This window comes from Myodes glareolus, chromosome 7 (assembly GCF_982192425.1).
Source record: "Myodes glareolus chromosome 7, mMyoGla1.1, whole genome shotgun sequence".
Classification (NCBI taxonomy): domain Eukaryota; kingdom Metazoa; phylum Chordata; class Mammalia; order Rodentia; family Cricetidae; genus Myodes; species Myodes glareolus.
The window spans coordinates 99,389,064-99,411,420 of NC_142032.1; the positions used below are offsets into that span (position 1 = coordinate 99,389,064).

At 50.9% G+C, this 22,357-nt stretch overlaps 1 protein-coding gene across 2 annotated transcripts; it reads left to right on the top strand.

Annotated features, from left to right (window-relative positions):
* Apbb1 (amyloid beta precursor protein binding family B member 1) lies at positions 1 to 22,285 on the top strand. Of its 2 annotated transcripts, XM_048427644.3 has the most exons (14): positions 1 to 146; positions 6,674 to 7,408; positions 13,621 to 13,796; positions 13,894 to 13,950; positions 14,041 to 14,126; positions 14,237 to 14,300; positions 14,665 to 14,814; positions 15,173 to 15,300; positions 15,686 to 15,800; positions 15,949 to 16,033; positions 16,274 to 16,357; positions 21,216 to 21,331; positions 21,473 to 21,649; positions 21,731 to 22,285. In XM_048427644.3, the coding sequence occupies exons 2-14, from the start codon at positions 6,688 to 6,690 to the stop codon at positions 21,896 to 21,898; spliced, it is 2,127 nt and encodes a 708-aa protein (XP_048283601.3). In that variant the 5' UTR covers positions 1 to 146; positions 6,674 to 6,687; the 3' UTR covers positions 21,899 to 22,285. The 2 variants fall into 2 exon arrangements, with proteins under 2 accessions (XP_048283601.3, XP_048283603.3); XM_048427646.3 differs by lacking the exons at positions 1 to 146; positions 6,674 to 7,408 and adding an exon at positions 12,620 to 12,738.
* The last annotated feature ends 72 nt before the right edge of the window (positions 22,286 to 22,357 follow it).

A 22,357-nucleotide genomic window follows, 5' to 3' on the forward strand; every position in this document is an offset into this window, starting at 1 on the left:
CCGTGCGCGACTCCGCCGCTCGGGGCGCGGCCCCGCGGTCTGCGCGCTCCTGGGCGGGGGATGTTGTGATGGAGAAGCTGCGGCGGAGCGGGAGCCCTGCAGCCTGAGCCACCTTCGCCACCTGGGCCTGGGGCCTCGCCGCACAGGTAGGAGCTGACCCTGCCCCGGCCCAGCCCTGGGAGCGGGATCCCCAGCCCCAGCAGCCTGCAGCCCTTGCAGCCCCTTCCTTGGAGGGTCTAGGTCCCCGGACCAGGCCTGATCCCCCCTGCCTCATTCCAGCGCCGCCTTCCTACCGTGGGCCTGCAGACCACCCTCCGCAGGGTTCACTTCCATACTCACACAGACCCTCTCCCCATATATATGCTTCTTGATCCTCCAGGATGCCTTGAGGTGGGGGGAGGGGGGAGCAAAGCGAGGGGCGGTGGAAGAGTGGGGGAGGGGAGGTCTAGTGCTGGGAAGGGGACTTGGAGCCGGGTAGGAGCCAGGCCGTCTGATTCCAGTCTAGAGTCCCAGGCCCGTGATCTGTCAAGCTGCATTCTGTTGTCCTCAGCGACCGAGGGGTGTGCCCTGGGGCCAGCGAGGTTCTCGTGTCAGACCGAGAGAGAGGCCTAGCAGTGGCTGAGTGCTCTTCAGAGCAGTTTCCCCCCTCCATTTCAGAGGTTATTCCCAGCCTCTTCTGAGTTCTGTTTGTCTGTTGCATTCTGAACCCTCAACTTCCCATTCATTTTTAAAACCCACTCCATTCTGTCTCTGACATCCACCCGAGCTTCCAGGCAAGGTCACCGGAGCCCTCCCTGTAACTTCAATGGACCCATTGCTGAGAGCCTGTTACCTTTGAGGAGCGTTCAGCTGGTTTGTGTCAGTTCAGTCTCCTTGAAGGTTTTTCTGGTTTCTTTACTAGGCGCTGTCTGCTGCTTCTCAGTTTCTGGTGCTCTCTTCCTCTCTTCTCTGCATATGTGGCCCTGGGTTCTGGCCAGAGCTGCGTTCTTTCACTTTGTCCTTTCTCCCTTACCAGTTCCTCTATTTCCAGCTCTTTAAATTTAATACATAAGCTGCCCAGATTTATTTGTCTGGCCCAGACCACCCTGATGAAATCCAAACTCACATATGCCCAACTGGCCTCTGGCACCCTTTTCATCATCCAACAGGAATTTCAAACCTATAGACTCCAAGGTGAATTAATTTTAACGTCTCTTGTTCCCCTTGCACCTTATTTCCATATCTGCTGTTCCTTCAGACCCCAAAATGGCAGTTGTCCATTCAGTTCAGGTTCTGCTCACACTGGTTTTCTGAGCGACACTCCCTCCCTCCTCCACAGAATTTCACCCAGTTCTGTGTTGCCCACTACTTCAGTAATTCCTGGGTCTGTTAATTTCACTTGATTCCAACTCTTGTCAAACTTGTTCTAGATGCCCCCAATTGCTCCAATCGCACCCCATTGCCCACACCCCCCCTTAGCTGCTGTCAGCATTGGATTCGTAATGGTCATTTTAATGCGTCTGATTGTTTATTCATTCAGCAGATAGGATTTGAGCCCCCGATATTTACAAGGCACTAAGGATGTAATCAAAGAGCAGAATAGGCTGGCTCTTGTCCATAGAGAAATGAGGGTCTGTGCAGGAGTCAAACGAGAATGGCATTGAAAGGATAAACATGAAGGAAGATGCACGGTGCTTTGACAGACCTCAAGAACAGCGGCTAGACTGACTGGGGGTCAGAGTGAAGGGGTCAAGGGAAGGTTGCACTGAGGAATTGCTTAGTTTGACTAGAGTATAAAGGGGGAGTTGGTATAATGAAGTCCCAGAAATGGGCTGAAGGGAAACCATGTAGAACAAAGACCATGATGCCTTCCAGGAATCAAAGAAAGCTGCTTTGGTTGGAGAGGTCAATTATAAGAGTTCCTCCCCTCTGGGAGGAAGGCCACGGGCAACCTAACAGGACAATTTAGACAACACTGAGGATTTTGACCAGAAGGTCGTTGACTTTGGCGCAGATTGTGGTTGATAGTGGAGGTACTACAGAGTGGATAAGTTCAGAGTTTTTTCTCAGAACGAGGTCGTTGTCTAGGAATGAATTTACTGTAAGCAGCAAGGGTGAAACATGTATCTAGGCTTGCCCAATACTGGATAACAGAATGGGTGGTCATTTCATCCATGGCCCCTGAAAGAGAATGACATAAGGGGATAGGAATGAGAAACAGGAATGAATGTATTAGTTTGAGAGACCTTTGGGAGAGGTAGATGGAGTTGTTGGGTAGAGAGTTGATTGTACGTGTCTGGAATTCAGGTGAGGGAGCTTGAAATTTGGAAATCATCATTTTATAGGTGACAGCTGAATCTGGGCACGTGAATGAATACTCCTACTGAATACAGGACAAGGAAGAAGAAGAAGGGGTATAGTAAAACTGAGAAACCCAGTCTGTAATGGGTGAGAGGAAGATGAGCAAGCAAGGAAGTCTAACAGGCCAAGAAAACAGTACCCATAGGCATGGAGAGAAATCCAGGAATATAGCGCAAGGGAGCCATGAATGAGCACTGGGTGGGGGCTCACGGGGTTAAATTCTCCCGAGAGTACACATGCCCTCTAGGCACCCACTGGTTAAATGCCACAGCCCCTGTTGACCTTAGTAGGTGTTGTTACCTCTCTTACTGACAGTGAAACAGGGGTAGAAAAGCCAGGAGGGAAGAGAGGGGTGGCCATAGAGACCGGGGAGAAAGGAGCACTGAGGAGCTCAGGGGAAGGTCAGGCCAAGAACTATTTTGTTCTTACCTTGAGAGAATGTAAATAGTGGGTGCAGCACTTGGTTTAGGCAAAAAGAGAAAGGAGAACAGATTCATCGAGTTTGGATGTTTGAGGATATTCCCCAAATGGCTTCCCTTTCTCCTGTGAGTTTGGAGAGGAGACAGAGAGAGTGGGAGAGGAAGGATGATCCAGGAGAATTCCGACTGGTACGCAGGCAGGAAGTCCCAGGCTCTGGTGGTGTCCTGTTCTTCCTCCACCACTGCATTGTCAATAAAAAGTGCTTGTTCGTGGGCCGGCGAGATGGCCTCAGCAGATGAAAGTGTTTGCCACCAGACCTGGTGATCTGAGTTCCTTCTTCGGGCCTCGTGTGGTGGAGGAATAAGACAGACTCCTGAAAGTTGTCCTTAGACCTCTACATGTGTGCTGCGGTGAGGGTGTGACTGCACACAAAATACATAAATAAACATAATTAAAATAAAAAGGAAGAAGGTGCATATAGGTGCCAGTAATTGTTCTAGATGTCTGTGTCCTATTATGCAGTAAGGAGCTATACAGTGACTCCCTAGAGTGTGACTTCCTCCTGGGGAGGATCCATGTCCTATTGTGGGGGGATGTAGGTGTGTATGGGATTTCTAGGTGTGTGTGTGGGGATACAGTTGTGTGTGTGTGTGTGTAGGTGTGGGGGGATATGGGTGTAGATACACCACAATGAAGGTATGGAGGCCAGAAGACGATTTATGGAACTGATTCTCTCCTTCCACCATGTGGGTCCTGGGAATCAAACTTGGGTCTTGTGACTTTTTGGCAAGCTCCCTTACCTAATGAGCCATGTTGGCCCTTTTTTATCCTTTGAGATGCCCCAACTATGGATGACCCCAGGAGAAAGGAGTTGGATTATGTTTTTTCTTGAAGAAACTAGGTAGGTTTTTTTTTTTTTTTGTTCTCATAAAGTAAGAAGGTGGTGGTCACGTTGCCTCAGGCTAGACAGCTAGGTCTCAGCACTTGCAACAGACTTTTCACTTCTTACTTCAACGCCTTTTGCCCCAGAGCCAAAGGTCATGACTGCCTTAAAGTCAACCTGGCTCTTCCCTGACCCACAAACCATCTGCTCTCTGCGGGTACACTTCCCAGTGTCACAAAAGTCAGCCTCAGCTTGACCTAGCAACATGGCTTTGTCCACCTCTGCTGCAGAGAACACATCCTTCCTGAAGTCCCATGAGCTGTCCAGGGGCATGGGGTCTCAGCTGCCACTGGACAGTCATTAAGCCACAGCATTGGTTTAAGGGTGTTCTTTTCCTCCCTCTTTACACAGACCTGAGCCTCACCGGACCGGGACTCCTGTCTCATCCTGCCTTTTAGGACGCCTTCATCGTTTTCCAGATCCTTCCCTAAGATCCCTTTGCCTACCTTAGCCTAAGGTGGCTGTACAGGCTTTCTTGGTATCTGTTCCCAGCCAGTTCCACATTTCCAGGTTTCTAGTTCCCCAGTGTCTATCCCCATTCATCCATCCTTCCCTTCCATACAGTGGCCACTCTGGCAGGCACACAACATATTATCCTTGATGATATTGTAATACTGAGACAGAGTGCTATGTATTCCGATAGCGTGTGACACCGGGCACCGTGGAACACAGGAAGGGATGGTCCTTTGTAGGTGAGGAAAGTTCAGGGAAGATTGCTTAGGAGCCCTGGCAGCTGAGCAAGGGTTTGAAATACAAGAAGAGGTTCTTACAAGGAGGTGAGGAATCCAGGCTGAGGGAACAGTGTAAACAAAGACTTGGGTTTTTGTTTAGTGTGTTCCAGAGCCTCTCGTACTTCATATGGCTGAATATAAGGTGTGATGGGATGGGGGCAGAGAGGGGCTGAGTTGGCTGCAGTGGCCTCTCAGGTATCCTGTAAACTGAGCTCAGACCTTATCCTGAAGTCAGTGGTGAGCCCTTTAATTTTGTCACCCAGGGAGTGACACAATGTGGTTTCCATTTTTGGAAAATTACTGTGGTTCTGGGTGGAGACAGAACTGCCTATTTTTTCCTCTCCATTGATTCCAGCGACCACGAGTTTGCTCGCAGTCCCGGTGGAGCCACAGTGATCAGACCAACAGTTAGTTAAACGTGAAGGTGAGGCACACACATGCACAGAAGCCTTTTTCATTGGTTTCATGCACATTCCTAGCATTGTGCTGCATCCTCAGGAGCTAGAAACGGTAGAGATGCAAACGGGGACTCCGGTCTCTGGGTCCTGGGCCAAGCCTGGAGAGATGGGGGGCCTTGCTCAGGGTCACTGTAACACCTGCACTCTATACGGGCAGCAGAGAAGACCGAGGCAGGTGAGGGCCAAGAGAGGATGGAGGTGGGGGAGAAGAGGTGCGCAGTGGGGTCCTGTGGCCCAGGAAGGGTCCAGGAGGAGGAGAGAGCTTCGGGTAAAGCTATTGGGTGGGAGAGTAGGCTGCAGGGAGAATTAAGAGTGGGAGAATTGGGTAGTGGATAATCAAGGAGGAAGAACTGGTGTGGGGGTTCCAAGGAAGGCAGGGGTCACAGAAGAGCCAGCACAGGTCACTGACAGGGAGAAGGGTTGATTGGGCTGTGGGGGGTGTCCGGGGACCCATGAGGGTAGGTCATACTTAGAACCTGGTCGGTGTGTGTGGGGGAGACACCTGAGAAGTGGCCGATACGGAAGCAAGGGGTCCCCTTTCGCATGCAGACTGGAGGAGTGTGGCTGAGATACCAGAAGCCACTGCGGAGACGGATCCAGAGCACAGCATAAGGACTTTTCTGAGAAGCTAGAATGGGGTCCGGGGAGGTGTGAGGGCTGGCTGTACACTTCCTCAGTGACTGCTGATTGCTAGGCTCCTGCTTCTTGCTCTATGCCAGGACATCGCTAGAGGCTGGGAATGCTGTGTTGTAAACAACAACAACAGTAACCACCATGGAATTTAGCCATCAGGAGGTCAGTAAACAAACACAGACCAAGCCAGGAGGCACTTTAATCCCAGCACTTGGGAGGCAGAGACAGGTGGATCTCAGTGAGGTTGAGGCCAGCCTGGTCTACAGAGTGAGTTTCAGGACAGCCAGGGCTGTTACACAGAGAAACCCCTGTCTCAAAAAAAATGAAAACAAATGAACAAACACAAATGATAAATTGGCGTGGTAGATGATGGTTCATGCCCGGGAAGACTGTGGGGTTACTAAGTTGGGGAGAGGTAGCCTGCAATTAAAAAAAAATAGATGTGTAGGGAAGGTCTCACCGATAAAGTGATCCTTGCACAAAAAGACTTGAAAGGCTGGAGGCTCCTGAGGGGACCATGGCGTTATAAGGACTGCCAGGTATTTCACAGACAAACACTGTCTGTACTTAGGCTCTGTATAGCCAATGACTGGAGCTGAAGGCCCTTCCTCTGCGGCCTGCTCTCCTGGACATTGTCTGCCGTCTCTACACACCCATCTGTCCTGGTTAGCCGTTCATTATTGTCGAATGGGCTGAGGGATGGCTGGTATTAGTGATTTATAATACAGCCTAGGGGGCTGGCAGTAAGGGGGCTCCTGATAGCACCGTGGCAGGAGGGAAGGGATAGTCAGTGTCTAGTATCCAGAACACTCAAGCCTGTCCTGTGCTGGCTATGTCCCTGGCACAGTGAGCCCCGGCTGGTCAAGTGGGGCGTGGGGATGCACAGAGAGCCATTGTGCAGACACTCTGCCTTTGGTAATGAGGAGAAAGCAGGCACTGCTGTGCTGCCCCAGAACACCAGGGAAAAGGACAGCGCAGAGCTGGGCCTGGCCTGTGGTGGGGGTGGGGCTACAGTCTGATGGGAATATAGCTCGTGGGGCCTGGATTGGTGTGTTCTGGCCTGCAGAGTACAAGAAGATGAGAGACAGAACCTAAGACTGGGTCAGAAACAGGACTACTTAACATGATCTCTCCTCCCTGTCTCATAGGATCTGCCAAGGCCATGTCTGTTCCATCATCCCTGAGCCAATCGGCCATTAATGCTAACAGCCACGGAGGCCCTGCACTCAGCCTCCCGCTGCCCCTGCACGCTGCCCATAACCAGCTGCTGAACGCCAAGCTGCAAGCCACAGCTGTGGTACCCAAGGACCTTCGCAATGCTATGGGGGAGGGTGGTGTGCCTGAGCCAGGCCCCGCCAACGCCAAGTGGTTAAAGGAAGGCCAGAACCAGCTTCGGAGGGCTGCCACGGCCCATCGAGACCAGAACCGAAATGTGACCTTGACCTTGGCAGCAGAGGCCAGCCAGGAGGCTGAGACAGCACCCTTGGGTCCCAAAGGCTTGATTCATCTATACTCTGAGCTGGAGCTCTCAGCTCACAATGCAGCCAACCGCGGGCTTTGTGGGCCCGGCCTGATCATCAACACCCAGGAACAGGGACCAGATGAAGGAGAGGAGAAGGCAGCAGGGGAGGCTGAGGAGGATGATGAAGACGAGGAGGAAGAAGAGGAGGAGGAGGACTTGTCTTCTCCTCCAGGGCTGCCCGAGCCCCTGGAGAGTGTGGAAGTCCCCTCTGGGCCCCAGGCCCTCACAGATGGCCCCCGGGAACATAGCAAGAGCGCCAGCCTCCTATTTGGCATGCGGAACAGTGTAGCCAGTGATGAGGACTCAAGCTGGGCCACCTTATCACAGGGCAGCCCGTCCTATGGCTCCCCAGAGGACACAGGTACCATGTGGAGCTAGAGGTGGCAGTATGGGAGGGCGTGGAGTCGTGCAGAAGCCAGGGCCAGCCTGAGAACGAGGTGCAGAGCTTGCTGCCTCAGTCAGAGGGTGCTTGGCCATAGGTCTGTCTGCCGTGCATGCCGTGAAGGGTGGGTCTGTTCATTGTGTGGGCTGTCATGGTTGATGTGTAGACTAGCTGCTTTCATAAGCACTTACTAAGAAACCGACCCTCTGGTCAGCATTGTGGTACTTAGATACTCTTTCTATGTCCATATTACAAATGATGAGGAAAAAGGCCCCGACAAGTGTAATAGCTTCCTGAGGGTCACAGATAGTCCTGGATCGTAACAGAGCTAGAAGCTAAAGCAGCTCTGAGTCCAGACCTGAGTGAGCTCTGTGCACAGCACGGCACTAAGGTGGACTTGGGATAGTCATGTCTACTCCCGCTTTCCACCTCTGCAAACTGGGAGGTTAGTTTCTGCTTATGAACCACATGCCCTGTGCAGAGTGCCTTGCTGGCCGTTGCCAGGGTGCCATTTCAGGAATGAAATATTGGCTAAAAGTTAGGGGACAAAGAGTAAACTTGTGCTTCCTTCTGGGGAGCTAGGTATTTGAGAACAAAGATTGATCGCTAAATGTGGCCCATTTAATAAAGTTGGGACTCTGTATTTGCTAATGTTATACAGAGTAGAGATTTCCCTACTGTGGCTGTAACTACAGCCCAAAAGGTCTGAGGGTGGGAATATAAGAAAAGCTTCAGTCGGGGGTGGCGTAAGTTAATGGTCAGTCGCTTGCTTAGCATCCTCAACCTAGGTTCCATTCCTGGAAGGACAGATGCAGAGACAGACTCTGACTTTGGCTTCTCAAGGTGCTAACAGTGTCTGTACCCTACTGAATGGATGCTGGCATGAGAGATCATTACAGACACCTGAGCTCCTTCTCTTCTCTCTTTGAAAAGCCTGACTGTTCTCAAGCACATATAGAAGTAGAGAGAGCAGCCTGACCTATTCATCACCCATGTTAATAATCATCAATGCTTAGTTAGTCTTACTGTATCAATGCTTTATTCACTGCTGAGCCTCAGTCTAGGTTAGTGTGTGTGTGTGTTTAATTCTTTTCCGTTCAGAGAGTCTCGCTCTGTAACCTCAGCTGTCCCTAGGTTTGCTGGGTCCTTGTCTCTCCCTGAGTGTGCAGGGATTGTAGCCATGAACCACACCATACTATATACCCAGCCTGGTTTTGCTTATATTTATCTGTGTGTTTTGGAAGGGAACTCATACTATCAAATGATTACTTGTTGTTCGCACACTCCCAGTTGTCTGGTAATTGTCCCACTTGCCTTCTGAAAAGATGAGAATTATATGAATTGATATCCAAATAGCCTCACAATGGTTATGTTTTTATGTTTTGTTTTAAATGCATGCTCATGCATATGGAAGTCAGAGAACAACTTTCAGGAGTTGGTTCTCTCTTTCCAGCATGTGGGTTTTGCTGGGCAATGGTGACGCACAACTTTAATTCCAGACGTGGTAGGCAGAGGCAGGCGGATCTCTGTGAGTTTGAGGCCAATCTGGTCTACAAAGTGAGTTTCAGGACAGCCAGGACTGTTACACAAAGAAACCCTGTTTCAAAACAAAACAAAACAAAAAAACAAAAGACAAAACCAAAAAACAAAATAAAGACTAACATGTGGGTTTAGGGAATTGAACTCAGGTCATCGGGCTGGACAGCCAACGCTGTTACCTGAAGAGTCATCTTACTGGCTCTTCTTTCCTTTCCCCTTTCTTTTATTTTGTTTATTTGTTTATTTATTTGTTTTGGTTAGGGACTCATCTTATAATCCTAGATACCTAGAACTAACAACTCTCTATATAGATCAGGTTGGCTTCCAGCTAGTAATGATGCTCTTGCCTCTCCTGGGTGCTGGGATTATAGCGTGAGCCACAATGCCTGACTTTGAAGTTTCCTGAACGTGTGTAAACTTTTGTTTTATTTTTCTGTTGATTGCACACACAGTATGTTTTCTGTCTTGAGTTTTCCATGATCTGAACTTTTTAAGCATCTTTCTCCAAATAGTTTTGAACATATTCTTCCTCTGGATTTTGTGTAAACTAGTAGATAGTTCTAGAGCCTTAGTCAGATTTTGGTTTGGTGGCTTTTTGTTTTGTTTTGTTTTGTTTGTTTTGCAAGGAGGGCACTTCATAGGTGGTACCTTACCAAAGGTAAGGTCTAATTGTTTCTCCTTGTGTGCTGTTAGTGGTTTTTGGTGGCCAATGTCTCCGTCCTCTGTAAAGGAAGCATCTTTCATTTTACTCAAGCTACTTACTTGTTGGATTGAGTTTAGAGAAAAGATCTACACACTGAAAGTTAGATTCCAATGTAAACTTCCTAAATTCTAAATGTCAGTAACTAATTCTGGCTTTTCAGAAGTGCTGTCCAGGTCATATGTGTCTCTTTGAGGCTCGCCTCACTGCTGATTACAGTTGGTTTTCCCTGCTACCCTGGGCAGGAGTCGCTGGCCAAATAGAGGTCTGGTTGTTGTCACTGACGGCAGCATTTTTGATCTTCTGTGGTGGGAGGGCAGCAATACAGAAGGACTAAGGGTGTGCTGGGCATGACCAGTGATCTCAACAGGCCATGGAGGAGTGAGAGGGGACTCCTGGAGTCTAGGGGTTGTTGGACACAGAGGTGTTAGGCCAGTCCCAAGGGTAGGAGGGGTCCAGCTACTGCTTGTTCCTTCTTGGATGTGTTTCTTCTTCTATGAGAGTCACAGATGGTGGGTTTCTGCTAAGTAGAAATGGGGTAGGATAGAACAAAAGTTTTTTCCTCATTTTAAGATCTTCGCAAAGTAGTTTTTGACTAAATGAACTGTGTGAATTGAGTGAGCAGTGTGAATGGGTGATGAATGGGCTGTGTGAATTGAATGGGCTGTGTGAATGGGTGATGAATGGATTGTGAATTGAGTGAGTAGTGTGAATTGGCAATGAATGGACTATGTGAATTGAGTGAATAGTGTGAATGGGTGATGAATGGGCTGTGTGAATTGAGTGAGCAGTGTGAATGGGTAATGAATGAACTGTGTGAATTGAGTGAGCAGTGTGAATTGGCGATGAATGGGCTGTGTGAATTGAGGGAGCAGTGTGAATGGGTGATGAATGGGCTGTGTGAATTGAGTGAGCAGTGTGAATGGGTGATGAATGGGCTGTGTGAACTGAGTGAGTAGTGCGAATGGGTGATGAATGAATGAATTTCCTACCTGTATTGGAGTCACACTCTGAGCCAGGCCTTGTCCTGAATGCTGAGAACAGACCGGACAGGACAAAGATGTTCTTACCCTCTCAGTAGTTGTGAGTGCTGAGTGTCTGGTGAGGAGACAGAAATAGACAGCCATAATCAGTGATGATAAGCAGGTGGGTAGAGGAGCAGAAGGAGGGCACCCTGCTATCCTGAGGGAGCGGGGAAGATGGGTCTGCAGTGAGAGCTCCCTTTACATTTGTCTGAAGGTGGACTGAGTAATAGCTAGTAATAGTAATAGTAATAGTAATAGTAATAGTAATTACCTAAGAGGGAGGTAGGAGAGCTAAACTAGGGGCTCTTAATAGCACCTAAAACCCAAGGAGGGGTTTGGATTCTGTCCTGAGGGTAATGAGAGAGCAGTTAAGAGTATTAGACTGGAGAGGAACCTGATTAGTGTGGCGTCTCCTAAGAACCTTTCAGGCTGTAGTCTGCAGTGGAGACAGAAGGAAGCCAGTGGAGAGGCTTCTGCAGTAATCCACATTAAGTGTGCTGCTTGTCTGGACTGTAGTAGTGATGTGCCCATGCGGGAGGGGAGGAGGAGCACTACACAATCATGGTCTCCTGAGCAAACTAGTTTGCCTGCCTAAGCCACTAAGGCATTTATGGATGAATGAAGGGAAGGAGGGAGGGAGGCCATAATGATATCTGGATCACGTGAGTGCCTGAAGGAAAGTGCACGGTTGTGGAATTAATGCTTGTGTGTGGAAGCAAAGGCCCCGGGTGGGTTGTGCTTGGAGAGAGATGTGCCAAGCTCCAGAAGGGCCTCCCAGATGGTCAAGGCGGGAGGAGCTGCCCCCTCCAGGACAGATCGGAAGGATGAAGCTCTTTGAAGCAGGAAGGCACGGGCTGACAGGGATGGCAGATGGATTGGTGTGCACGACTCAGTCAGGGGAACTGTAAACTGGTCCCCACATTCCAGAAATGCCCGACCCACCGTGAAGCAGGCTGGGGAGGGCAAGGGCCCTTGGGGTTGGTGTTCCTGGAAGGTTTTAGCAACAAAGTCCTGAAGGGAGTTGGGGGAGGGTCTGGGGGGAAAGCACACATTTGCTGAGCCTCAGTAGAGTGGGATAGTGAGGGTGGGGACAGTGATGGCTGCCTAGAAGGTGGATAACCACAAAGAGCCCCTTTTCACTGGGTGTCTGCGCACTTACCTCATTTGCAGGCTGAGGATGGCGAGCGCCTTGTCTGACTAACTCATGTCAGGTGTGGAAACACCTTGGCATAGCCACACCCACTCCTCTGTGAGCCCCTCTGTCTTGGTACCCAGCAGCCTGTCCCTCAGTGCTGCCTCTTGGACCAGTCAGGATTCCTGGTTTCCTTGGTAACGGGAAGCACGTCAGCAGTCTGGGCGCTCCCAGCCATCCCGGTGCTGCTGCGGTTGCCGAGGAGACGCTGCAGCCTAGCTGGGCCCTGGCAGGTGAGGGGGGTGGTGCTGGGAAGCCAAATCCTCAAGCTTGCTAGGGCTCAGGCTCCCAAAGACCACCTTTTAGTCGAAAGTGCTGGATAGGGTCTAGATAGGGGAGGGATCCCTGAGGGTTGGAAGCCACACCCTGTTTATGCTGAGCACTATAGGTTCTGCAGGGCCCCAGGTGGCTGAGCTATTCCCAAGAGGCTGAGTCTCCTGGTGTTTGTAAAACTGGCTTAACTGTGCCATTGATGTCACTGCTGGAGGATGGGATGGAGACTCCGGATTGAGGAGGGGAGCCAGGGTAAGGAAAGTAGAATAGGAGGAGCTGGGGTCTCATGAGCCCCTCTTCATCATCCCATCTCCACCCCAAGGAGGTTCCCTAGTATGGTGGTCTTGGCCCCTCCCTTGAGAACTCCAGGCGGAGGAGGATCTTGCCTGGCAGACGCTCTGCCCTGGTGAGAAGGGGGCGGGATGAGCTTTTCTCTGCAGCCCAGCACCAGGCTGTGAGCCCAGCTGGCTGGGCTGGAAGGGGATGTGAGGAGGGAGGGTGGAGCAGGAGGGGCAGGGAGTAAGCGCCATGTTCTCCCAGGACTTCTTCCTGGCCATCATCCTGCAGGACAACAGTCCAGGTGAGGGGCAGCATGGGGCTGGGTGTGATGTGGGGCGGGGCTGACAAAGAGAACAGAGGTGGAGGGCACATAGTCGATGGAGTGATTTAGATCCAGGAGAGGAGGGTGTATAGCATAGATATGTAGTCTGTATGTGTGTGCATGACATATTTGCCTGTGTGTGTGGGTGTCTCTGTGTGTGTAGTGTCTGCACAGAGGTGGCAAGGGTTGATAATGTATTGTGTCTGAGTGTGTCCTCACCTGTATGTGTGGTACTCACACATATGTTGGGAGGCATTGGTGGTGTGGTATGTACACATCTTTGTGGTAGGGCTGATATATGTGTATGTATATAATATATATGTATGTGATATATATGTATGTAATATATGTGTGTATATATATACACATAAAGCTCTACATGAGTATGTAACTGGTGTTGCTGTGTTTGCTGCTAAACTTACAAGTACACCTGTATGTGATACCTTCCAGAATTTTCTATGTGCTGTGCACTATTTATGGCTGCACAGGTGTGTAGTAGGGCTTACATATATTGTGGATCCGCGTGCACATGGATAGGAACTGTCAGTGTGTGCACCTTTATATAGCCAGACATACGCACATGCATGATGTATGAGGAGGTGAACTGGGGCCACCCAATCTCCTTCTCTTACCTTCTTTCCTCCTTGCTTTCTTCTTTCCCTCCATGTGGCCACATTGGGCAGCAGCAGGGCCCAGGAGGAGGTCTGAGCCATGCTCACCACTGGTGACTCAACAAGCAAGCAGGAACTATACTGCCCCTTCCTTGGCTCCTTCTCAGCCATGGGGTCTTGGGAAGGGAACTGGGCATCTACTGACTGCTCGTTGGGTGGGCTGACCCTCACTGAGCCTCCTACCTGGCAGATTCCTTCTGGAACCCCAACGCCTTCGAGACGGATTCCGATCTGCCAGCTGGATGGATGAGGGTCCAGGACACCTCAGGGACCTACTACTGGCACATCCCAACAGGAACCACCCAGTGGGAGCCCCCAGGCCGGGCCTCGCCTTCACAGGGGAACAGCCCACAAGAGGAATCCCAGGTGAGACTCAGCAGCTTATTGTTCCGTGCCAGGGAGGGAAGGGGCTGTGCTGCTAGGACGAGGTGACACTACCACCCCTGTACCATCCCTTCTCCAGCTTACCTGGACCGGCTTTGCTCACCAAGAAGGCTTTGAAGAAGGAGAATTTTGGAAGGTAAATGAAAGACCAGCTTCATTGTGGGGGTGACTGGAAAAGGGAATCATTTTGGCCCTGATTCCTCGATCCCTTTTTCCTTTGAAAAAGGATGAACCCAGTGAGGAGGCCCCAATGGATTTGGGGCTGAAGGACCCTGAGGAGGGGACATTGCCCTTCCCAGCTCAGAGCCTCAGGTGAGTCACCAGGCGCAGTGGGCTAGAGGTAGGCTGGTTCTGTGTGGAAGGGGTATTGGGACAACTCCAAAAATAGGGGGGCCACATCAAGTGTTCTCATCTGCTTCCAGCCCAGAACCATTGCCCCAAGAGGAGGAGAAGCTGCCCCAACGAAATGCCAACCCAGGGATCAAGGTTTGTTCAAGACCAACACCCATTTTGTAAGCAGGCCCCCATGCTGTGCTGTGAGGGTGTCTGTGGTCTCAGCCAGCTCTCAGATGGGGGGTTCTTCCCAGTCTCATCACAGGGCTGTGTCCGAGCTGGGCAGTCTTCTGACACCTTCAGTATTTAACTCAGTTGGCCCAAGGGTCTCCTGGGGACTCTGAAGGCTTGGATGAGCAGGTGTCTCTTCTGCCCGTGTCCTGTGTGTGGAGCTTCCATCTTGGTTCAGAATGCACCCCCACCTTTTCTGTTCTAAATAAGGAGCCCCTCTGTTCTCTGCCCGGGACACGTCCAATTCTGTCTCAGATCTACCCTGACCCTCTTCTGTGTCTGGCAGTGCTTCGCTGTGCGCTCTCTAGGCTGGGTGGAGATGACTGAGGAGGAACTGGCCCCAGGACGCAGCAGTGTGGCAGTTAACAATTGTATCCGTCAGCTCTCCTACCACAAAAACAATCTACATGACCCGATGTCTGGGGGCTGGGGAGAGGTGAGGGCCAGAGCTGGCGAGGTGGTGGTCCTGTGGGAGTGTGCAGTGAGTTGTGAGATGTGGGAGATCGGACTTGTCTCGCAGAGGGTTGTGAGGCTGCTGGAGTGGATGTTGGTTTAAGTGGTACCCTATGGTCTGGATGTGTAACCCAGTCTGACACCATGAGGGGCGGCTGCCGAACAGTGACGGGGATGACAAGGGCCGTGGGGACCTTTATTAGAGTAAGGCCCCCAGGTGGGTGGTCTGATAGTTAAACAAGCCCCTCCCCGGTGGTGGCTCATATCCCTTGAGCTGGAGTTGGCGGGTCTCTGCCACCTTCCCGCTGGGGAACCACTGAGTCCGCCTCCTGGGCTTGCAGGGAAAGGATCTGCTGCTCCAGCTGGAGGATGAGACACTAAAACTGGTGGAGCCACAGAGCCAGGCGCTGCTTCATGCCCAGCCCATCGTCAGCATTCGTGTGTGGGGCGTCGGGCGGGACAGTGGAAGGTGGGCACAAGAGTCTGTGGGGTGGGGGTGGGAGCTCATCCACCCAGCAGTCAGAATCCTCTTCTCTAATCTCTTCTTTGGCTCTCTTGTGCTGCCGGACCCAGAGAGAGGTATTGACGCCCTTCTGCTTTGGCTGTGCCCCCTCCCACGCCTGGACCTGATGCTTGGAGCCCCCTTACTGTGCCCTGTACCTTCTCACCTGCTGTGCTGGGCATTATCCCCCGTCTCAGCATGCTTACCTATCTGTCTCCTTAAGACAGAACCTACAGAACACCAGGGCAGAAGCCCTGTAGGAGCTGCCATGGACAGAGGATGTGGGTGGAATGGGGGCCAGGCTCGGTACTTGGTGGTTCTAGGAAACATTGAAGTGACCCTCCCCCAACAGGGACTTTGCCTACGTAGCTCGTGATAAGCTGACCCAGATGCTCAAGTGCCACGTGTTTCGCTGTGAGGCACCCGCCAAGAACATCGCCACCAGCCTGCATGAGATCTGCTCCAAGGCACGGCCCCTCCACTCCCTGGACTAGCTGTCACCTTTGCTCTAGAAGGGTGTGGGCAGGGTTGCTGAGTTGGTGGGTAACTAAATGGGATCTTCAGGGCGATGTAACTCTGACAGATCCCATCCCCCCTACCCCCATCACTCCTCAGATCATGTCTGAACGGCGCAATGCTCGCTGCTTGGTAAATGGACTCTCCCTGGACCACTCCAAACTTGTGGATGTCCCCTTCCAAGGTGAGTACTACAGCCTTTCAAGGCCCAGCTCAGCTTTGTTAGTTACGGTGAGGCGACCCAAGAAGAGGCACAGGCTCCTGGGCAGCACAGCACGTGGAGATGAGATACTTTACTTAAGTAGAGGGGCTTCTGTAGAGGGAGGCAGGGGAAGTGGGGGGGCGAGGATTTGGTTGGGCAAGTGCGTAGCTTATGCACTGGTGCTGCAGGCTAGAATGGTTGACCCTCTTCTTCTCCCCACAGTGGAATTCCCAGCACCCAAGAATGAGCTGGTACAGAAGTTCCAAGTCTATTACCTCGGGAATGTACCTGTTGCTAAACCTGTCGGTATGTGTGCACTCTTCCTCAGGGGCCACCCCTCAGTCCTAGAGCTCTGTCCCCACCCTGTACTTCCTGGGGCTGCTTTTCTTGGACCTTGTCATGTGTGGCAGGCAGACCCCTGCCTTTCAGAATTCACCCCGTCTCCCTATAGCTCTGTCCCAGCCTTGCCCTGTGTCCTGCCTGCAGCTCCAGTGAGCATGTTTCGGTGAACAGCTATCACGTGACGAGTGCTGAGCTAGGCTCATTGGGAAAGTTTCTCCCCTGAACCCCCATCCCATGGGAAAGCTTTGATGGGCTTGGGAGGTGGGTATTTGAGTGCCTTAGCCTGGCACTGGGTTCAGTATAACAGTCTTAATATGAGCCGTGAGCATCAAGAGAAGGAAGCAGTAAGCATAATTGGCGCAGGTTTCAGTATTGTAAAAACATAAAGGCTTTTTAAGAAGTATTTGATTTAATTGTGTGTGTAAGGTGGTGGGGATCAAACCCAAATCCTCAGGCGTACAAGCGAGTATTCTACCACTGAGTTAAACTTCCAACCCTCATTAATTCTTGATAGTCCTACGTGTAACAGTTACAGTAATACCTGTTTGCTGATAATGAATGAGACGAGACCATGCTTTCACAGAACCTGCCATTTGTTTGTTCATTAACTTAACAATTGCCTTTGAAACCCTGTATCAGGCCCTGTGTTGGGCACTGGGAAAAATGGCCACAGCTGAGCTTCCATGGCATTTATGGGAGCTTATAGTACAGTAATCAGGAACCAATCAAACAAATATCATGGTAAATTAAGTCCTTTATGGAAAGGAAGTAGCAAGGTGTAACCAAAGGCCTTCATTTGATTTAGGGGACCAGAAAACACTTCCTATGAAGCCAGGTCTAGTGACATCTGTAATCCCAGTACTTGGGAAGCTGAAACAGGATTTCCACAAGTGTGGTGAGCTATATAATGCGTACCTGGCCAGCCAGGGCTACAGAGAAAGACCTTGTCTCCTCGACCTACCTCACTCCTGCAAAAAAGGAAGAAAAGAAAACAGTCTTCTCGTGACAGTGTCCTGTGAGCTGAGAAATATGAATTTCAGCAGTAAATGTGTTAAAGTTAGATGAAGGCAGGCCAGGTCAGGGGAAGCTTATGTTCAGCTGAGTGGACACTGTGTGAGGGTCCAGAGCAGGGGACACTGGAACTTGGGAAGCACTAAGAGATGGTTGTACAGGCCTATGTTGAGTGCTGTGCAGTGGTCAAACTGAGAGACCCCTAGTTGAGGATACTAATATTTTCTTCAAGATAAGAGCTACAGGGAGCCATGTGCATTGGTCAGTTTCCATTACTATATAAAAACACCTGAGGTAATCAACTTCTAAAGAGAAACAGTTTATTTGGCTCATGACCTGGCTTTGTCTGTGACAATGTCACATCATACAGGAGCCCTTGGCACAGCAGAGCTACTCCCTTCACACCCTGGGAACTAAAGAAGAAGAAGCCAAAGTTCTGCAGTCCCCTTCAGGGACTGACCTCCTGCTGTTCCTGTCTCTTCAAGGTTCCAGAGCTTCCAGTCACACCATGGACTGGGGATCGAGGCTTTAACACATGGGCCTTTGGGGGGAACACTTGACACGTACCCAAACCGTACAAGTTTCAGGAGAGTCTTGGACAGATTTGGATATAGTAAGGCTTGTTTTAGTTGTACCACGAAGAAAGATGTTGAACAGATGGAAGATGTAGGGAATGCAGGAGAATCTTGACGTTCATGGCAGTTGGTATTGAGAGTGTCTTAGACAACAGTGGGGCTGGAAAGGAGTGTAAGTCAGGAGGCGTTGGTGACCATCAGGAGGGTGAGAGACAGAGGCATTCCGGATGACTTAAAGGCGTCATTAAGGAGTAGTTGGCATTGACTTGATAGCTGAGTGCTAACTGGATAGCAACTAAAAGTAACAGATACTGGCAGAGGTTAGTTTAGGTATGGGGATTGTGAGTTCAGTTTTAGATATGCCAAATTCCAACCTTCCCTTGGACAAACTAAGTGGGAATCAGGTTGGCAGCTAGGTTCATCGGTCTTGTCCATAGCTGAGAGCAGAGATCTGGACTTGAGATAGAAGTTTGGGCATCATTAGGTTTTAGAGACAGTCAGTCCTAAGTATGGGCAGCGCAGAGGGAAAGGGAAAATAGGTTAGGCCGCCTTTGTAGTCTTCCAGTAGTTAATGTCTGCGTGGAGGGAGATGACACTGGCAGGACACTGACAGGACAGTGACAACAGGAAAGAGGTGGGAGGAGACAGAGAGGACTTCAAGGAATGGTGGCCGTCGTGGTACATCCTGGTGCATGTCTGCAGCCCATCCTGGTGCATGTCTGCAGCCCATCCTGGTGCATATCTGCAGCCCATCCTAGTGCATGTCTGCAGCCCATCCTGGTGCATGTCTGCAGTCCCATCCTGGTGCATGTCTGCAGTCCCAGCTCGAGAGGCAGAGAAAAGAGGATTGTGAGTTTGAGGCTAGTTTGGGCTGCGTAGTAAGACCCTCCTTCCAAAAGAAACCAAAGTAGGGAAGAAAGAAGGAATGAAGGAATAACGAACAGGATTGGAGCTGGAGGTGGAAACAGGTTCTCAGAGAACAGAAACGGGTAGCGGACCTGGGGACTTGCTTGGCTTTGATTTCCTTCTTCTTACCCACTACTTCTAACCCCCCTTGGCTCTTCCAGTTATCAGCCCCCACTCATTACTGTTCCGTTTCATTTGACGCTGTACACAGGACCTCACAATGCCAAAGCAGTCCTTGGCTACCCTGTCACTTCCATGGGTCTGTCCTTTCAAAGACAGGGCTTTTGGACCAGTAGGTTCTTAGGTTTCTTCCTCCTTTTATCTGTACCCTCCTGTAAAAACATGAATGCATGCATGTGTGCGTGTGTGTGTTCACCTATAGAAGTCTGAGGACAACCTTGAGAAGTCAGTTCTCTCCTTCCACCTTTACGTGTGTTCTGGGGACTAAACTCAGGTCATCAGGCTGTGTGGCAAGTCTGTTGATTTATCTTGCCAGCCCTGTGCTCCCTCTTTATCCCCTCCGCCTTTCAAACAGTGTCCTCCCTGAGGCTACAGGGTTCACCCATCTATCCAGTAGGTTAGTCTTGTATTCCTTACTTGTGCCAGGCATCGTTCTAATCTCAGCATAAATCGTCGAACAGCACTGAGCATGCTCTGGCATTCGAGTGGATTACACTCCAGTGAGGAGAGACAATCAAAGAGGTGCACACTGCGCGGTGTATCTGAAAGTGACAGCCACTGTAGGGGAGAGATGAGCAGGATAAGGGAATAGGAGTGCAGATTTTTAACCCTGACCTATGAAATTCAGCTACCCTTCCTTCCTCCCTTCCTCCCTTCCTCCCTTCTTCCCTCCTTCCCTCCTTTCCCCCCCTTTTTCTTTTTTCCAAGACAGGGTTTCCCTGTGTAGTCTTCATTGTCTTGGAACTCTCTTTGTAGCCCAGGCAGGCCTTGAACTCAGTGATCCACCTGCCTCTGCCTCACAAGAGCTGGAATTAAAGGTGTATACCACCACACTCAGCCAGCTGCCTTTTCTCGATCACCTCCCTCAAGCCACCACAGACTCAGAAGCCAGGCTCCACCCTGTAATATGAAGGCCGGCTTGTTGGGGGTTTCTGTTCCCGCCCGGTACCCCACAGCCGGCAAGTCCCAGAGAAAATCAACCACACAGAGATCTCTATAAGTTATAAAGCTGATTGGCCCATTAGGTCAGGCTTCTTATTAGTCCTTGTAACTTATATTAATCCATTACCATTATCTATGTTAGCCATAATGGCTCAGTACCTTTTCCAGCTGGGCAACTTACATGTTGCCTCTTGGGTGGTCTGCGCAGGAGTGGCTGAGGAAGTTTCCTCCTCCCTAGCCTTCTCCTATTCTCATTGCCCTGCCTCCACTTCCTATCTGGTTGACCCACCTATACTTCCTGCCTGGCCAATCAACGTTTTATTAAAATACATGATTGACAGAATACAGACAATTCTCCCACACCACCACCCCAAGATCATCCGCTTGTTCTTTCATTTGACTTCGGTGATTCTTCCACCCCCATGAACTTTGAAATTTCCCATCGCTTCAGTTTAAATGTCATAGACATCACACCATTCTGCCTTGCTTTGGCGACTTGCAGCGTGACTCTGCCCATCTGCTCCTTCCTGTGTTGTCATCCTCCTGTGCACTCCTGCCTTATTAGACTTCCCATTTCCATGCATGTGCCCCTGCTGCCTTAGTGTAGCATTTCAGATGCCATTCCTGTGTATCTGAAACACAATAACAATTATTTGTTATTCAGCAAATAAACCGTGTCAGACTGAGAAACAGAATCCTGCACATTTGGTCTCTGTCCTTGAAATGACCGTAATCCGCAGTAGAAAGAGGGCTTCCTCAGTTACAAGACACTGTTATACAAGACAAAGTTATAAGAGTTATCTCTGAAATCAGGTATGGTGGTGCTCACCTTTGATCCCAGCATTCCAGAGCAGAGGCAGGTGAATCTCTGTGAGTTCAGGACCAGCAAGTTCCAAGACAACTGGGGATACACACACAAACATACACAAAACATATCTTAAAAAACAACAAAAACAAAACCCCACCAAAAGAGTATCTTTTCCATGCCCTGGAGAAGGCTTCCCAGATGAGACCTAGGATGGTGGTCATGAATACTAAAGTAGACACTGGAAAAGAGCAAGGGTCGGGAGTCACTGAGGTCAAGGAGGAGAGTGCCCAGGAGGAGTACCTAGACAGCAGCATCCTCAGGCCACAGGCTGCCGAGATGGGAATGCAGCCAGCCCGAGTTTGACAGGCAGAGCTGTCATGTTTGTGTCTGTGTCTTCCAGGGGTAGATGTGATTAATGGGGCCCTGGAGTCAGTTCTGTCCTCCAGTAGCCGTGAACAGTGGACCCCAAGTCACGTCAGTGTGGCCCCCGCCACACTCACCATCTTACACCAGCAGGTAAAGGGCGGGGGTAGGAGCAAGTGTGACTGAGCTTTGCCATGGAGGGGCATCGAGTCGGGGAGAACTGGCTGTCAGAAGGGTGTGCTTCAGTGGGATAGGGCTGGGGTGTTCCTTTCTAACTGGGTGCCTTCCCTGCAGACAGAGGCAGTGCTGGGGGAGTGCCGGGTGCGGTTCCTGTCCTTCCTGGCTGTGGGCAGAGATGTGCACACCTTTGCATTCATCATGGCTGCTGGCCCAGCCTCCTTCTGCTGCCACATGTTTTGGTGCGAGCCCAATGCTGCCAGCCTCTCCGAGGCTGTGCAGGCTGCATGCATGGTAAGTAGGGAGGGGAGTGGGATAGCCGTGTGACCTTAAGGGGCTGAGATGGAGAATGACTGCCCCTTTGCTTCTCTGCAGCTCCGCTACCAGAAGTGTCTGGATGCTCGTTCCCAGACCTCCACCTCCTGCCTCCCAGCACCCCCTGCGGAGTCAGTTGCCAGACGTGTAGGGTGGACTGTCCGCAGGGGTGTTCAGTCATTGTGGGGTTCCCTCAAGCCCAAACGTCTAGGATCCCAGACCCCATGAAGAAATCCCATCCTTCCTCCACCTGCTTGTGTTGGGCCCCAGGGAACTCAAGGGTTAGGGGCCCTGGGTACTGTTCCTAGGCCTCACGTCCCCCAGGCTGCCCCTCCTCAGTAGCTGGGGTTCCCTACCTAGGAGCTGGGAGAAATTGAATTCCTTCACAGAAGTCATTACACTGAACTGATGACATGAGGGGCCAGAAGCAAGGCCAGCCCTGGGCTCTCCATCCCCAGTGTTTGAGGTGGAGCAGGAGGAACTGGTCCAAGCCAGGCCCCACCCTCAAAGGCCCAGCAGGGCAGGAGGGGACTGGTCTTGGCATGGTTCCCCTCTCCCCTGTCCTGTGGGCACCTCTGCTGTACTGATATCACTAATAAAGTCTGTCTGCGCTGCTGTGTGTCTCTCCAGCTCATATGAACTCCTCGGTCAGGATCTTGCTGCCAGGTTCCCTTTGCCCTCCCTGTC

Excerpts from the sequence above, each read along its gene's own strand:
- Apbb1 (XM_048427644.3), top strand. The coding sequence starts at position 6,688 with ATGTCTGTTCCATCATCCCTGAGCCAATCGGCCATTAATGCTAACAGC. Across the intron at positions 7,409-13,620 it reads TGGCTCCCCAGAGGACACAG|ATTCCTTCTGGAACCCCAAC; the intron begins GTACCATGTGGA and ends CCTACCTGGCAG. Across the intron at positions 15,301-15,685 it reads GTCGGGCGGGACAGTGGAAG|GGACTTTGCCTACGTAGCTC; the intron begins GTGGGCACAAGA and ends CTCCCCCAACAG.